At 41.6% G+C, this 18,613-nt stretch overlaps 1 protein-coding gene across 6 annotated transcripts in view; it reads right to left on the reverse strand.

Annotated features, from left to right (window-relative positions):
• Positions 1–9,713, reverse strand: part of rasa3 (RAS p21 protein activator 3) — a 55,121-nt gene extending 45,408 nt beyond the window's left edge. For 3 of the 6 annotated variants that reach the window (XM_078174588.1, XM_033629983.2, XM_033629967.2), the window contains exon 1: positions 9,448–9,711. In XM_078174588.1, the coding sequence (XP_078030714.1) occupies positions 9,448–9,502 (55 nt within the window). In that variant the 5' untranslated portion in view covers positions 9,503–9,711. Of the gene's footprint in view, positions 1–9,447 lie in introns of all 6 variants that reach the window. The other 3 variants (XM_033629974.2, XM_033629957.2, XM_078174576.1) reach the window with 2 other exon arrangements.
• Positions 9,714–18,613: the final 8,900 nt, after the last annotated feature.

The following is an 18,613-nucleotide window of genomic DNA, read 5'->3' on the forward strand; positions in this document are numbered from 1 at the left end:
GATTACCCCTTTAAAGTAGCTCATGACAGCTAAAAAAAACACAAGCACTATGATTTAAAAAGCACAGCTGGAAGCAAATGTTTGTTTTGTGAATCAACTGCAGTAATCAAAATGAGCACTCGTCAAGAGGCCCGACTCGCAGACACCACTGAGAGGAAAATAAGCAACACCATGGCCAACAGGCTGCCACATTCACCTCCTTGAACTCTCACTTGCTCATCTTGGAACCCACTGGTAACCTCTAACCTTGCTTTCACCCTTTAAATTTCCTCTGTATTTTTTTCCTGTATTAAAGGTGGCTGCTTAAAGGTTTAGTCCTCTGTGGTTAGCGTGCATATTTGTCAGTGACGTCAGACGGTGACAAACTTTCAAAATTGCAGCAAACCACCACTGCATCATCATCTTCTCCCCCGCTCAAACATGTTCCAGACAATGACAGTTTTGTCAGAAGTAGCTTAAAGAGGCAGCTTCGGAGCTCTGAGGAGGGCAACTGCAGGACGTGGTAATAAATAACCAGCTGAATGTTTGATACAAAACACAGAGTTGGGTGGAGAATATGTAGCTTAAAGGTCAGATAGAAAAAATCCCGCCCTGTTTGACAACATGACATATATCACATAACACATAGTTAACAATGAATCTTCTTGTTTCGTATTTAATTTAAGCCACATTTACATTTCTGATACTGAGCAACAAACTGAAGCTCAAGGCACTACAGTTTCTAAGGTTGCACCATAACATTAAATGGTACGAGTTATGTGTGCATCATTTAGAAACATTTTTCCTAAATTCAGCCCGACATATTTAATGTCTTGAGAAAATTTGGGATCTTGACCACAATTTACAATAATGTTTTCTGGGTTTGAACAAATCTAGTCAGCACAAAATATATTTGTAACACTGGTAAGTGCTAGTGTCAATACTAGTCCTCTTATTTAACAGCTGGTTTGGTTATTAGCTGGTCACAGTAGCAGAAGCAACAACTGTCAAACCAATCTTAACAAAAAATGTTGGCACTGAACGTTTTTGCTAGCCAAAGATACGTTACATTTGCGCGTAATTATCTAATGGACATATTAGAGCTTTCAACAACACTGTGGTTAACGTTTGGTTAGATTTAGGCATAAAACCACTTGGTTATGGTTAGGAAAAGATCGTGTCTTGGCTTAAGTAAACCATTTGGGGGCACAATTCCGACAGGAAAAGCAGCAATGTCCTTGGAAAAACAACAGCTTTTTACGCCACTATCCCGGCAGGAAAAGCAGCCACAACTTCAAAAAACAACTGCTTTTCAGGCCACCATCTTGGGAGGAAAAGAAGTTATATCATGGTTTTAAAAAAAATTGCTTTTTGGGTCGGAATCTCGCAGGAAAAGCAGCAATGTCTTGGTACAAAACAGCTGCTTTTCATGCTACTATTCCTGCAGCAAAACCAGTGAGGTCTTGTTTTAAAAAAGCTGCTTTTCATGCCACTATCCCAGCAGAAAAAGCAGCCATGACTCTCACTCTCCACTCTCGGTTAAAAAAAACAACAACAAAAAAAACGCTTTTTGAGTCACAATCCCGGCAGGAAAGGTAGCTATGAGTTGCGACAAAACACTAAATTTTGGTGACTAAAAAGTTGCTTGGAAAACAGCAATGACGCGCAAAATCAACTGGGTTTTTTTGTTGACTGTGAACAGTCGTCTGCAGCATTATGACACTTTACAATGGTTGATATGATACATATAACACGTATAAGTTTAATTTATTTGTGGTTTGCAGAAAAGTGCAGCGCTAACATTTTTCCTCCGGCGACTGGGCTGCAACTGCTGACTGTATCAGCCATGTCACAAGTCGTCCACCAGCTGTGCTGAAGTTGTTGAGCAGCACGGGGAGGAACACTGTGTAAAGACATGGAGTTTTCAGTTAGAGACTGGCTGCACTCTACACCACAGTCTCTGTGATAAACCAGTGTTCAGTTACTGATCAAACTCGCTCTCCATCTAGTGTGTCCTGGAGCTAATGTTCAAACAGATTTGTTAGTCTCAATGGAAAACTTGAGTAAAACAAAAACACACAAACACACACACACAAAAGGGGCATATGCAGTGGAGTTATGCTGTATGGGGAAGATCAGCTTTAAAATCTGCTTTCATTTCAGAAAGCAAGCTCAGAGACTCGGTATGTTGGTTCAGGATGTGGTGTCATGGTGGAGTTAGACTGCACAGAGCTGGTTTCACAGCTTTAGACAGCTTGTGCGTCCTGGTCAGTTTCACCTCAACGCTTCCTCCGGCTTCCTCGTCCATTTACGACATTATCAGAATATGCTGTTTGTTTTTGTAAGACGTAAAATGAGAACAACTCTCCCCCACATACTCACAAACAGGCTTGGCACACACAATGGTGAGAAGATATGATATCTTTTGCAAGCACAGGAAAGGGAGAATAGGTTGGGTGCAAGTCGCTGTATGTGGCAAGCTGACATTGCTTGAGTTGCCAGAGGAGAGTAACACTGTTGCAAAACCTGATTTAATCAGCATATGTGGAGCCATTTGCCACAGACGTTTTTTAACCACTTTTTGTTGAAGCAATTCAGCTTTTACACAACACAGAAACAATATGGTAACTTTATTCTGACACTTTGAGTTTCTTTCTCTACTGAACACCAATGTAAATGTTCACATGCTCGTGTCATTGTCAGCAGGTAGAGGTCATCCCAGGGAGGGATCTTGTCGACTTCTCCCGCGGGGCATGTGAAGGACATCCTGAAGGAGTGGCGCTCTGGGTGCAGCCCTTTATTTACCCCTGCTGACCCTGCATGCTGGGCCTATATGGCGTTACTTCCCCATCTCGTGGAGGGCACATAATCGAGTGCACGGAGAGCTGCTGTACCCAACCCGGATTATTCCACCAGCCTAAAGCTGCCTGGACCGAAACACGGCCTGCATCTAAACAGTCAACAAACATGTTTACAGCAAACGACTTCCCAGAAAGTCGGCCTTCTAGGACAAAATGGAGAACTTGCCACATATATACATCAACGCCTATATGTACACATCAGGGGTGGTATGCAAGCCAGCCCCTCCCCCACACAACCTCTCATAATGCAATCATAGCCATCATCATTTGTCTTAGTAAATAAAACCTTCACCTAAATAAGAGCGTGAGTCCTCCACACAAACACGTAACATTCCTCCTCTCCCTCTCAGCGTCACTCCACTTCAATCTGGAGGGAGTTTGGGAACCTCTGTTGGACAGCTGTCAAGGGAGGGAGGGGGCTAACTTTTCCCTCCTGGACTCACCCAGCCCGAGTCATCCAACCTGAGCCGCTTGAATTGAGCCGCCCACTCCTGTTTGCTCAACCTCCAACGCTTCACCTCCTCTACACAATACGCAATCTAGTGTTTCTTCCAGTGTGGTCCACTCACACTATCGTCACTACATCCAAAATTAAACTTGCACTGTTGCGCCACAGTGCTGCAGTAACACTATAAACCCTCTGCAGTGCAGGTCGAGTACGAGGAGATCTGGTGCCAAGTTCAGTGGGGATCTACTCTCAGTGGCAATCCAATAACTTATATCCACAGCCACATCACCTGGTACCAGGCACACACTGAACTCTAGAAGGATCTAACCCTTTAATGTGGGATTGAAGGGCAAATTATAAACATACAGCACAAACTAATTCATTAAACAGTTAACTAATTCAGAGATGTCAGTCACTGACCTAACAGGGCACTGGGGTTTAAGCTTAGGCTGTAAAAATAACGGACTTAGCTACCATGACATCACCCATTAGTTTGTGGAATCCCGTTTTGAAGCCTCGAGTTCAGCATTTTAGCAATCGCCATCTTGTTTTTTTGGAGCCAGAGGTGACTATATCTGGGCAAGAGGCTGGCACTGTAGAGGAGTGAGGGGTGGATCTGACTGAGAAGCCGAAGACACCATCGGCAGACGCCTGTCACTCAACCCACCCTCAATGATGCCTGACTTTAAGCCTACATAAAATAAAGACCAGTGAGTTATGTAATTCACAGTTGTCACAAAGGGGGAAATTAGCTATGGAGACCAAAACTGTTTTTTTGTACCAGGCTGCAAACATGTTTATTTCTGCTGTTAAGCTGGCCATTTTAACACGGGGGTCTATGGGGACTGACTGGTTTCTGAGCAGGCTCAAGTAGCCGCTCAAAGACCTGCCTTTTTGGCACTTCCGTGTTGGCTTCATTTTCAGCCACAGAAACTGCCGCATGGGTTTAAAATGTTTATTAAATATTAACTAATTAGATGTAACTTATTTTTACACATTTAAACAAACCAATATATGGTTACCTCCATCAAAGAGGTTATGTTTTCGGTTCGGTTTGTTTGCCTTTCTTTGCCATCACCTCCACCAAGCAGTCCGGTTCAGGTCAGTTCAGTTTGTTACACGTAAGAACGCTTTTTTTTGTGTGTGCGTTCCCACTGTCAAACATTGTGCATGGTACCAAGAGAGACATTCAATTCCGTCCCTTTTTTTCATTTCGTTACCCCTCTGTTGAGACACCTAGCATCCTGATCCGATACTAAAAGGTGGAGCTAGAAACATTGCAGTCCATTGATTTGTCTAGGAGGAAGTGACACTCTTGCTCGACAAGGACTCAATGCACAATCTCACGATTTTTAAATATCCAATTGATTGTGACAGTGACTATAAACACTCCCACCTGTTCTTTTTTGTTATGAAATTTGTCACATGCCCTTGTTCCATGGACAATCAATGAGCTGATCACAAGTAAAGAGGAAATACAGCAGCTCTGGACGAAGCAGTGATGCAGCTATCACCACCTGGTAACAACCCTACCTACATTTAAGAGTGCTGTCCGCGGTGGAAAAGCAAAACAGATCTAGTGTTTAGGTACATGTCTATACTGGTTATGTGCAGTTCTAGGGGTACAATACAGAAAGTGTTTGGTAAAAACACGACTTTAGTCTGTTTGTTAGCAGCATTACAGAAAAACTAGGCTACTGGCCTGATTTTCATCACTTAAAGAAAGGGTGTAGCATGGACCAAGGAAGAACACATTGAAGTTTGGAGCAAACAAACTAACACAAATTATTTTTCACATTCGTTAACAGTGCGAGATTTGGCATTTGAACTTGGCGGCATAAATGAAATTCATTTGAAGTCCAGTAGATGGTGGTAAAGTTCAATAGAGATGAAACAAAGCCAATTGTAGGAATACAATGACTCCATATCACAACATTCACGAGTACCAGTAATCCTCAAACTTAATAAAGACGGCAGTCCTTATGGAGCACTTGGGAACTGTGGTTTAATGGGAGAACCGGCACAATTGTAGCACCACAAGGTGTAGCTATGGAAACATAAATACATATATATCATGCAGTTTATTATACTCAGACGTACTCCAAATGCAAACCGCCCACCATAAACTCCACCAGAGGTATCGAGAAAAAATAAATATGTCCCGTTTAGAAGTACATAATAAATGCACAGCTAAAATGATGAGGTTACATCTAGGCACAATCATATTTTGAGATAATTAGAAGTATATCCAGACGCATATAGTGGTAGTGCTTGCAGATTTGCATTTCATAAAAGACTGGACTATTGGCCTTGGTGGGGGTCTGCGCTCTCTTCTAGCCTGATGTATTTTCCAGTGTTCTGAATCTGTCCGACTTTGTCAAACAATGTTCCTAGCGGCGACACAGAAGTCGAATGCACATATGTTGTTGTTAATTAGTGACAAAGTCCTGACTCCAGCTGCGCCACTGAGAATCCCCCCGTCTCTCCAAGCACAGACGGAGACACAGCCGCTGACAGATGAAGCACAGCCTGCTCCTGTATGTGAGACACCACCTCTGTCCCTCGCTCTGTGTCTCACTACATCTGCTTTGCATTAGCTTGTTGCCATGCAGGAAAAAACACAATTCTTTTGTAGTCTATTCCAGCCAATCAGGAAGTGAATTGGGGGTAGTTTCCTGTTTCCTGTGTTCGCCAGACAGAACAGACCCGGACCCAGTAGCCCCGTTCGGTTTCCGAAACTCGTGTGTTCCTCCAGGAAACTGAGGACAGTCATCACCTGGTGGAGTGTAACAATAATAAGCCCTCTCTCCGTCTCTCACTCCTCGACAAATATGTGGCGGATCTTCAGCTCTGAGTCATCAGCCAACCGCAGAGCCTCATGCCAAAGGACAAGACTTTGATGAAAACAATGTGATGCAAGGGTTACACAGACATTACCGGGAGCACAGCGCCGTGGGGATCGGACTGACAGCGAGTATGACTGCTGCTAGGAAACAAAGAAGTGTAAACTCTACTGTCGTCACTGTACGACATTACAGAGGAACAAAAACTGAGGAAACTCAAGAGTCCAGGCTGGGAAGTGACGATAACATAAGTGTTCTTCGCCAGTAAACTGTGAAGAGTCATGACATATTTATAAACCTTGTAAACTCCTTCTAGATAACTCCAGGTTTGCCAGTAAAGGAATGTAACAAAGTACATTTATGTACAAATTACAGCAACCTGAACTTTTCTAAGATACTTGCTTTTCTTTTCCACTTTATACTTGTACTCTCATTTATTTGACAACTGTAAGTTACTACTGTTGCAACTAATGACTGTTTTCATTGCTGATTAATCTGCCAAGTGTTTTCTGATTAATTGTTTTGTCTATAAAATGTCCGAAAATGTCCAACCCTGTTTCTTTAAGTCCAGGGTCACGTCTTTAAATGTCTTTTTTTGTCTGGCAGACAGTCCAAGACCCAAAGATGTTCAGTTTACAATAATAAAGACAAAAAACAGCTGAAAATCTTCATATTTGAGGCTAAAACAGCATCTTTTTGGCATTTTTGTTTAAGAAAATGACTTAAGCAATGAATCAATTATGAAAACAATGCTCTGACTAGTGACCTACCGACTAATTGGTGTAGCTCTACTAGTTACTTAACAAAATATGACTTTACTTCCAGAAAAAGTTTAGATTTTTTTTTGCCATCAAAATCTTTTTTCATTTCCATACACAGCCAATATACATTACATTAACCATAAGTTACATTGAAGCTGTGGTTCCATTATATATTCAATGTTATTTCCATTTCCTGGTCGAATTTATAATGTCTGTAACTGTTCGCCATCGTCCATCATATCTTTACCCCCCCACCACTCTTCCATCCTTCCACCCATGGCAACCATATGTCCCGCCCCCAAAAGCATGGATCTCTACTTACACAAGAAAAGACATAAAAACACAAAGAAAAAGATTCAAAGTGAAACTTTCTTTTCAGAGTCTAGTCATGGTTGTAGATTGTGAAATAAAGGGCTTCATATCTCAATCTGTCATTTTGAAAAGTTAAAAAATGAATCCAAGTTAATATATGACTGACACAGTAATATATTAATAACAATTTTGTGATGTACAGTATATTAATTCACAGGGGGAGATTTTTCTGCATGAATACTTTGACTTTTGATACTTTATGTACATTTAGGTCAGAAAACTTTTGGACTTTTACTTAAGTACACTTTAAAAAACTGACTTTTACTTTAACAGAGGATTTTACAGTGTGATTATTGCCGCTGTTGCTTCAGTAGAGGATCTGAGCACTTCCTCCACAGCTCGCTGCACTTTGCTGGCATGATTAGTAGGCAGGCTTGTATCTAGGAAAGACTTTGTGACGGCCAGAGGTCCTTCACTCATTCAGTTTTCATTCACAGGAACTCAACGCTGCTGGCTGACTGAACACTCATTCAGAAAGTGCACCAATCTAACAGGGCCTTTGTGATTTGACATTACAGCTCTCCCCGGAGCTACAGGTCTGAGCGTATCATCTCACTGGGACCGGACTATTTGATAAACTCGAGTCCTCCCTCCAGCTGTTTCCAGCCAATTTGAGCAGCAGGTAAGGAGCTTAAAAACATCGGCTCAACTGGAAACACACACACCAAAAAAAAAGGGCCATCAGAGTGTTTTTGTCTGATGCTTGGCTGGCATCATCACACAGCCCCACCACAGCTTGTATGTGTGTTTGTTGTCATTTTTTCTCCTCCGCTCATCCCTCCTGTCGCATGTTTGGAGTCAAAACAAACCGGACAGCAGAGCCAGGATGAATGGCCCGCCAGATGCTGGTGAAAAACGGCAGCAGACGCTTCCAAACACCCCGTGTTGACCCGAGATAACAGTTTAGTGCAGACAGAGGAAACGATTGTTTGCTTTAGACGTTTTGATATTAAACAGGATAAAAGAATAAGAACATGTTATCAAACAGGTCGGACTGCAGCATTTGAGACTTCTTCCCCTAACAAAATAAACACAATACAGTTTACTATAATTACAGTTGAGACAACTGGTCAAACAAAAAATAAGTTGATGAAAAAATGTCTTTTGATCATTGATTTATGATTTAATTACTTTTCCTGGTAAAACTGGCACAAATTTTCTCTAATTACAACTTCACAAATGTGAAAATTGGCAGCTTTTGTTGGTTTTATTGAGCTATAATATTGGCTTTTCCAAGGTTGGTTGGAGAACACAAACTATCTGAAGACAAGAAATGAACTGACTAATCAAGAAAATAATGTTCATTAGCTTCAACTTTCAGCTACATAAGTCAAAAGTGTAACTTAAAAGTAAGCTTACAGGCCCCTTGTGTTAATATGACTATTATTTCTTCCCCATAATATTCTCATCATTATTATTATTATTATATGCTCAATCCTTGAGATATATGTGGTTAGGTGCAGCCTCCATTATATAATTACTACAGTTTTACTTGAAAAAATAATAATGAAAAATAACTTTTTAATCTTAATGCATGATACAATCTTCTAAATCCTCTGTGGCAAACTGTCCTCAGCCTCTTCATGGCTCCATTCACAAGATATGCATGCACCACATGCCTCTTACAAACCAGGGGTACTCACTGGAGACCAGCTAGATATCTAAAAATAGAAATCTGGGCTAACAATCAATAGCTAGACAGTTAAGCATAAAGCTGTTAGGAGTGGGGGAGGCCAGAGAGAGAAAGAGGGGCTTGCAATAACATGAATGGGTGGCTGTAGCTAAGGTGTAATAAAGCTTTATTTGATCTGAAGTGTCCAGGAAAGGCATCTGGATCTGTGCAGCTGTGGAGCCTTTATGTTGCACAGCCTGCTAAATATCACCCAGCAGTTCAAGTCTCCATATGTGAACCTCCAACACACATGATTTGGATTCTTATGCCAGCTGCCAGATTCCCACAAGGCTTTTGAATCTCTCGGTTTTTTCCTCCCTTTTTACATTTTTACAGTTGGTTTACAGCGCTGAGAGGAAAGCGTGTGATTTGAATTACAATAACAGCAGGAACAAGACAGATCTGTGCCCCCTCCAGTCTCCAGCCCTCACTGCCTGCTTGGCCCGTTATTAACATGGAGCCATCCATTGAGGCGCTCAGACTGGGGGTAGGGATTTTTTTTTCTTCTTACCTATTTTTATTTTAACGCTCTGGAAAACCCGGAGACCTTCCTCTTCTACCGCCATGCTTTCCCCGTGGCTCTTTCCCTTTTGACGACTAGATAAAGACAGTCCTCCACGGTGGTCGGTTCTGGTCTCTCCAGCGCACGGATAATCCAGGGGTTTTGCACATCTATGCTGTCCGGACAGCGATCACACTCCGGTCCCGAGCACTGCTTCTGCTGGCTGGTGGAGAACAAGCGGGCAGATTGAGCTTCAGTCCCGCAGCAGCAGCAGCAGCAGCAGCGCCAGTGGAGGTGTGGCTCCAAACAACACCGCCCACAAATATGTATGGAGGGTAATCCCTGCCACAGAGGAACGAGAGGAAGTGGTGTCATTGAGGAAACTGAGGACAGCCAAAGTCCCGCCGACTCTAACAGACTGATAATAATAATAACATGGCAGTTTGACAAAAGGTTAAACATAATTGTGATTATAGCTATAGATCAAATTACTGTTACACCATGCAACAACAATCACACCCTTGTAGAAAACTGGCAATTGACCTTTCACTAAGCCCCGCCCCTTTGTGATGGTCTGACAAGCTGTCAGAGTAAACATGGAGCCCACACTGTCTAACTGCACTCCCTGAAGAAATATTATCACATTTTCGGAAAAATGAAACCATGCTTCCAGAGAGAAGCAGACAGAAGGGTCTACAGTCTGTGTCTGAAGGATATATCCAGGATGTCAAACTGACTCAGCAGCAACAACAGGTTAAAAAGACAAAGATAGTTAGAAGCTAAAGCCGAACTATAGGCTACAGATCACAGTGTAACAGCGAACCACCACATCACTGCTGATCGCCACACAAGACAATGAATATAAAGGGAAACTTTGCCGATATCATCGAAATCATCGCAGTGTGTGTTTGGCTTCGCCCCTGTGCCACCGCCAACATCTTGACCTCCGCCGCCGGACAGGCAGGAATCTCCAGGGGAAGTCAAACAATGTCATCTGTGCACAATGCGATGACACAGCTGGTTAAATATCAGCAAAGTTTCCCTGGCTCCCTTCACTGGTTCCTGTACAGCAGGGTTTGTTTCACTGTTATAATCATTAAAAAGCAAAAGCAGCATGTGTATACATTCAGTAGGCTATATCTTCAGTAGCTAGCTAACGTTAGCACTACACTACACTTTTCAGGGTCTGATTTTGGTTTTGGAACAGGGAAGAAACGTATATCTTTTTCCAGCCTCTCCATGAGTATCATTAATACCAGGCTCAACATTTAGCTCCAAATCCACAAAACCAGCCTGAAAATGAAGGAAATCTAAAAGGATTGTATTAGAGCGAATGGAGCAGCTGTGTTGAGGTCGGACCCTGATCATAGCTGGCCCAATGCTACGTTATGATTGGCCAGTCTGCATCTGGGTGTAGGACTTAGTGACAGGTCAATTGATTTCAGTTGCGTTCAGTTTATTTTTTTGAAGACTTTGTGACATTTGAACATGTCCTCCCATATTATGACATCATCAGTCGGCCTATTGACGTCTCTGTTCCTCTCTACTCTTCCGACTTAATGGATTTCTCTGTCTTGGTCCCTTTAGCAGGCTATCTGGCTCTGTCAATAATTCAAATACAGAATATCCAAAATATGTTTTTCCAGTCATGAAACTATAATAAATAAAAGACAATAATAAAAATAACAGATCTAAATTGAAACTTTTATTTTTTGGATGACATTGGCCCTTGTTGTGTCTATTTCTCTAGTGTCCACTGCAAATTTACTAAACATATACATATACTATGGGCAAGACACGTGAGAGACATGTCAAAAAGTGCAATGTAGCCAATCACAGGCAGAGAAAGGCAGGTCTTGCCAACTAAATCAAGTAGCAAAAGAAGCAAGTAAAAATAAACTGAAGGAATAGAATGTGATGCCATGCGGAAATGCCTCTCTCGTCTACATGCCTGGGTGTGGCGCTGGTGTCAGGCACATTACTCATCCTCGGTGTTATTGTCCTTAGTTTTATCCAGGCCTCCAAAGAAAAAAAAGTCAGCTGCATTTCAAAGCTTTTCCTGGGAAAAAGAGCTCGTGGACGCTACTGCAGTACTCAATCAATTAATCATCTTGGCTACTGAAAAGCTATTTGACTCAGAAGTAGTAACGTTACCACCAAGCTACTGAGAAATATAGTTAGATTAGTAACGTCACTAGTTGTAGTGACAATGCTGCCCAACACTGGAAATCTGACATCAGGGGTGTTTCAGCTGAACTCGGAAATTCCGACTTCCCAGTACAAATGAAAAGGCCTTTTTGAATAGGAATTTGCAGGAAAGCCCAATCAGTCTTCTTTCAGCATTGGCAGTATAAAAACAAAATCGGGGAGTGCAGCAAAATGCCGCCTGCCTACTTTTGTTCATACAGAATGTGCCTTTTTCAGGGCAATGGGGGGCGTGAGCAAGCAACCAAACATGTAGCTCAGCGTGTGACGTAAACAGTGACGTACAGCGTTGTAAAATGTAGGTGGGAAATGTAGGATTATCGTACCAGAGACTCAAAATTATCGTATTTTGAGGGAAATTATTGTACATCCGTCATAACAAAAATAACAATCCTAGTGATGCGCTATAGGCAAATATAGTCACTCTAGTGTTTACATTTTTGGTTTATCTTTTTTCCATTTTCCTCGCTTCTGTTTTTCCTCTTCTTCTTCTTCTGTTTTGAATCTCATTCTCGGTAAACTTCCTTGTCTCCCCTGTTGCTCATCTTTACAGTGTCTGTCAGGTTTGCGTTTCCTTTTTGCTACTAGCACTAGCTGCTCATTCCTGCTATCACCTGTTTCCTGTTAGTCCACTGCCAGTGGGTCGCATGTGCGGCGTCATCAACAGCTCCTCCTACAAGTCATCAACAGCCCCTCCCATGGCGGAAGGGCGCCTAGTTCTTTTTAAACCGAAAAGGTTCCGCCAATATGTCTACCCTACGAGGCAGAAAATTGGGCACCTCGGATCAACTCGCCAATCTGGCTCTGTGTGTCTAAACGCTCGCAGCTTGCCGGAAAAATGGCCCAACATTCACCGAAAATCTGGCAGTGTAAAAGGGGCTAAACACACCATTTCTGCCTGTCTTTGGCATGAACTGCCCCTCATACAGGCTCCAACGTTCCTGCTCCTCTTTGGCATTAATCACCCCTCATACAGAGCCACAGCGTCATGAGGATGGCTAGACTCTGAATTGACAAAAACTAGCTCATAATGTTGAATGATTTCAAAATATATAATTGTAACTGCTGACAATGTGAGGTCACAGTACTTGTACACATCAGCATTTTTTTTTACCTTTCCTCTCTGAGAATTAGCAATGCATTATGTGTGGCTGTTCACTGTGACTACCCCTTTATGGGCCCCACATGCAGCAGCATTGGGTCTGACTGAATTGGATCTCCCCAGATTGTTTTCTACAACAAACAGCCTGCAGATGCAAAAAGCAACAAAACAGCTTTAAACTGTTATTTCTGTGGAGCGAATGATCTATTGCTGCTCTCATGATCTGAGCTTTATAGGCTGTAAATGACTATGGATTAGCCTCACCCCCATTACAACTACTGTGTGAACACTGCCAAGTTCAGCGTACATGGTGTACAATAATATCCCCTAAAAGGCAGCACAGTGACATTTAAGGCATGACATAGGCCTAGCCCTTTGCATCTAAACTGAATTGACCATGTTTCATGAAGCAAAATGTAAATTTATGGTGAGTCAGGGGAGGTTTGTTTTCTACAGTATGGTCTTATAGTGACAGAAATATGTAGCTGAATTCACAAAGATGAAAACAAGTCCATCATTACTTAAACTTAAACATCAATGTGCTTTATAATATGTGTTATGTTCCATAAACAGTGTGCATCACCAAATATGATTGATTCTGATCAAAGAGGGGACATCAGGTGTGCAAATCTCCTCTAACTCATCCTCAAATGCAATGTCAGGGAGCAAGATCATCTTGGTTTTATGGTCAATACACATTCATTTAATGGTCAAATGCCATCAAGATTAGAAAGGTATAAGTCTGTGTCTCTCAGAGATACAATTACAATATACAGATAAAACAAGAAATGCTAGTAATATATCTGAATCGCTATCAAACTAACTTGGTGACAGACAAGCAAAGGGAGCTGATGGAAACAAGGTAATGACAGAGCTAAAAGAGAAAATGTTTCTAAAGGCATTCACAAAACAAGACAGCAGTAACCTGGAAAGAATTAATTTGTCCCTGTTTTCCTGTTGACACTGATCTCGGGCCAAATTTAACAGATGGAAGAATGGACGAGGTTCGGGCCTGCCCTGTGGGAGGGATGTCTGGTCAGGGTTTAGCATCCATTCAGGTGAAAGACACAGGGTCATCATCAGCCCACACTTGAGCCTCTTTGGACCACGCCTCTGAGATCACCATGACCACATTCCTCAAAATAGCCTGACTCTGGTCTGGAGCACTCTACAAACCCAGCTGGCTGAGCCCAACCCTGCAGAGATGTGGGACTAAGAGAACAGTCGGACAGTCTCTTTACCAGGAATGACGGTTAGCTGCAGTGCTTCTGCTGCCAGCTAAAGTGTGGGGATTAGCTGTGACTGCTTTAGAACAGCTCTAAATCTAATTAGGCTATACAGTGTGTCTCACTGCTATAGCGTCAGCCTGTTAGACTCTGCTCAAGGAGAGAAATGATGGTCCCCACACAGAAACAACCCTAAAACCTAACTGAATGAAGAAGTTAAGCACATTTAGTCATGTACATTTCCCTTTTATGCCACTCATACTTCAGTACAGTCCAGTACATTTAGAGGGAAAAATGTGTACTTTTTACTCCACTACACAACAGTAAAGTGCTGCTTATACATTTATGCATCAATACATACTCACTAACAGTGTAATATGTAATAGAGGAACACAATCAGGGGGCTTTTTCCTGCAGAACTTGTTCTTTAACTTGTGATACTGTAAATAAATTTAGCTGATAATACTTCGGTGCCAAAGTGGGAATCCGAATGCTTGTGATAGAGTATTTTTTTAATGGTTAAAAGACTTGGATTTGTATGGTGCCTTTCTAGTCCTCCGACCACTCAAAGTGCTTTTACACAGCGTGCCTCATCCACCCATTCAAACATTCACACACTGGTAGCAGAGGCTACCATACAGGGTGCCACCTGCTCATCAGTTAAACATTCACACGCACTCACACAGGCAATTTGGGGTTTAGTATGTCACCCAAGGAAACTTTGACATGCGAACTGAAGGAGCCAGGGATCAAACCGCCGATCCACTGATTAGTGGACGACCGCTCTACTTCCTGGGCCACAGCCACCCCATTGCTGCATCTGTACTTAAAGAAATGAATACATCTTCCACCAGGTCAGATAACACAAAACAAATGATGCATTATTATAAAATAAACTCCCCAATAGCATCTAAAGTACTTGAAATGATCCCCACTTTTACCATTTGCAACATTAGTGACATAAACTTACTTAAAATTCCAATAGGACTTGTATACTTTGATGCTTATATTTTGCATAAATTCATTTTAGAATACATGCATTTTACTTGTGTCTGACTGTTGCTGCAGTAAAGTACATCTGAGGACTTTTGCCAGCACCAGCTGAATGTGCATATTGTGCCTGCGTATGCATATCAGTGATGCAGTTGGTTTGTGTGCCTTTGACTATCTCCTCTGAAACTCTATTGCTACTTCCACAAATAATAACCATGGTATTACTCCTGTTATATAAATAACCTCTCACAAGACAAGTTTATATTAAAGAAAGCCTAGCACAGGGGGGAAACAACAATACTGTAGATCCTTTATATTGGCCACATCCTGTCAGCTTGTTTGTGCAGCTAGTGGCAAGACGGGAAAGAGACTCAGGCCCCAGCTTCATTCAAAGAACATTTAGTCCAGCAGGTAAACTGGGGAGTATCCTCTTGACTTTACATTTGCATGCACAGATGTAACAGCAGTCAAATCACCATGATATAAGACCACAATGCAAGAGTCAAGGGTTGCTCCTATCTTGACATACAACCAAAACAGTATCATATCTGAGAGCAAAAATGGGAGGAGTATACAGTTTTTTTGTAGCTGTATGCACAACATCAGTCAGGGAAATAATGCTTTTAAGACGTTTATGACGTACATTTATTTCAGTTTAGCTAAAGTGGCTACGCCCTGTGGTAAACCACAAGCCCGTGTGTGTAACGGCATGTGTGTGTGTGAGTGTGTTAATAGTATAAGACAGAGGAACAGAAAAGGCCCCTCTTATTTCGGAGGTCTAATTTATCTTGAGCAAAAGTGAATGGGTGTCAAAATATGTCTATAAGTGGCATCATACAGTGTCTGTGTACATGTGTATGTGCATGTGTGACAATACAGAACCATCGACAGAAAGAGGAAGAAAAGGCAGATGCTGACTCTAAGCAGATTAGTGAAAGGATGCTCACTGTTGTTTTATTATGCACAAGCCAGCCACCAGAGCAGTGTTTGAGGGCGTTGGCACACTTAAAATAACTGCAAGCTTACACAAAGCCCTCCCTACTGTGGCTTGGGCTGTTTTCTTTTTTTGAAGTGGAAGCACACACCGTTACGTATAGTGTACATATGTGAATGGATCTATGTGATAGAGACAGAGAGCACTGGGTTGAACAGATGGCGGATTGACATGTGCAAAGTTAATCCTGGTATTATGGAAAAAACAAGTGAAATCTCTGAAAAGTACATGAATCAAATTTTAGAAGAATCTATGTGGTTTGGTATGTGGACAGAACATCAGTGCAAATGTATCTTTAAGATATTCAACTCACATATCCTCCATGTTGATCAGATTTGTTATTTTGAGTTGATTGTTTCCACCCTCTTCCATCCTCGACACTGCATCTGTAGAACATAAAAATACAAAAAACCAGAAATGTTGCTGTAGGCTAGTAGTAGGGTTAAAGAAAAACTAATGAGCAACACATGCAGAGTCATTTCTCCATCCTTTCAGTTAAATTAGTGATCAAAACATTTATCCAAGGTCTTTGATTGTAAATGAGAAAAACAAAAGCTGAAAAAAGAATTATATTCAATCCGTTTATTTTATGCAAGATTCAATTAAAATCTGCAGTTTAAATAACAGCCTCATAGAAAGTAGGATATGTGTGGATATATGTGTACTTAGCAGAGCCGTACATTAAGGAAGGAAGTTACACCAAATGTGCAGTACATGCGCAGACTTAAATACATGAAATATAGAGCATGCAAGATTTACTTAGCAGAATCAGATGTGAGTTACAGTGTAAATACAAAGTGCATTATGATTGGTCTCTTCAAATGATGAATGGCTGCATGAAGACTTATTTTAATAAAGCTGTCTGAAAGATAGATCTTTAGACATCAATGTCCTTTATGTTGTTGCTCACTATGGTACAGAATCCATAAAGCAGCACTGCCAAACTTTGCTTTGAATGACTTAAGATTTGTCAGCGCTAAGAGAACAAAGTCTTACTGCAGCAGTGAAACAACATCAGTATTATAGCACCACCTAGTGTGCACTTATGTGCCAGTGACAACAACTACAAGATTTACAGGATGGAAGCAATAGTCATACAGATATTTTAGACTGGTCTATAGATTTATGCTGGTCCTAATTTTGCTGTGAGATTCGCCTAATGCAAGTTAAACAGTTTCACATAATTAAAGACTTATTTTCAGCCTAAGGAGTTAACTCAGAACTAAGTGCCATGTCCATCCATCCATACATTTTCATCTGCTTATCTGGGGCTGGGTCGCTGGGGCAGCAGACCAAGCAAAGCACCCCAGGCGTCCTCCTCCCCAGCAGCACTTTCCAGCTCCTCCTGGGGGACCCCAAGGTGTTCCCAGGTCAGACGAGATATGTAATCCCTCCAGCATGTTCTGGGTCTGCCCCAGGGCCTCCTACCAGTGGGACATGCCTGGAACACCTCAAACAGGAGGCTCTGTTAACAAAACGGAGAGAAAATATAACCCATAATTTGTGTTTTTTTTTTTTTTTACAATGTTCTCAAACTAGTATTAGGATGATATAGTTTTTAGAGAGCACAATAAGCGATTGCAAATGTATAGCAGATGTAGACTACTGAGCTCTGCTACATTATGAAGCATAGGTGAAGATTTCAGAGGGGGTGCAGGGGTGTCACCGAATCCAAAACTGCTAAAAGTGCAGGCTAATTTTCTGCACACTTACTGCTCACAGACACAGATGAAGCAAAGCTGACAGCAGAGTGAGGGAGATGTCAATTGACTACTGTTTGTACATGCTGACACACAGCTTATCAGTCAGTCAAGTAAAGCACCTGTGTGTGCATACCATGGGTGTTCTGTGTGCAGGGCTTTTTGTGTACATTATCTAGACTGTGTAATGAGCAAGTATTGCCTTCTGGGCTCTGATTAAGCACATAGGCAAGTTAGTTTCCTGAGCCCAACACTGCTGCACACATTACATCTTCTAATGATTCTCTAAACTGCTAGTTAGTTATTTTGTTCTTGGAGTTCAAAGACAGCAGGAAGCTCATGTGAATGTTACTGATGCAAAGCAAATTGTGGTGCAGACATATTTCATACCCTATGCAGAAGAACACTAATAGTAGCCCACAACACGGACCCAAACTTTGATAAAATGCAGTACCCCCTTAAAGGGGAACACCACCTAAATTAAGAATTCCAATATGTTATTTCCATGGCCTAGGAAATTTCAATCAATATTTGTGAACATGGGCTACTCTCTTAAAGCCAGAAATCAGGGAAATAAGCTTCAAACTTGTGATGTCAAAGGGTATAAATTATGGAGCTGCTCCACAGACACTGACTGGGAGCTGGAATTTGCGGATCCACAGAATGCTTGTTTTCTTTTTCTCTTTTTTTTTTTTATATACCCAAATAAACTTTATTCAGTTGTAGTGTTATCCGTTCTGAAAATGTGCCCACATACTCAGAATGTTCCCAGTGTCATCGAAAACATTTCTCCCAATTCAGTGTCTTTAGAGCAGCTCCAGACTTTATATCCTGTGACATCACAGATTTCAGTTTTAGCACTCTAGCTTTTGGATTTGGAAGAGAGTTGCTCATGTTTACGAATATTTTTTGGTCTGTCTGTATAAATTCTCGAAATGGGTGTTGTTCCTCTTTG

This window comes from Epinephelus lanceolatus, chromosome 2 (assembly GCF_041903045.1).
Source record: "Epinephelus lanceolatus isolate andai-2023 chromosome 2, ASM4190304v1, whole genome shotgun sequence".
Lineage (NCBI taxonomy): Eukaryota > Metazoa > Chordata > Actinopteri > Perciformes > Serranidae > Epinephelus > Epinephelus lanceolatus.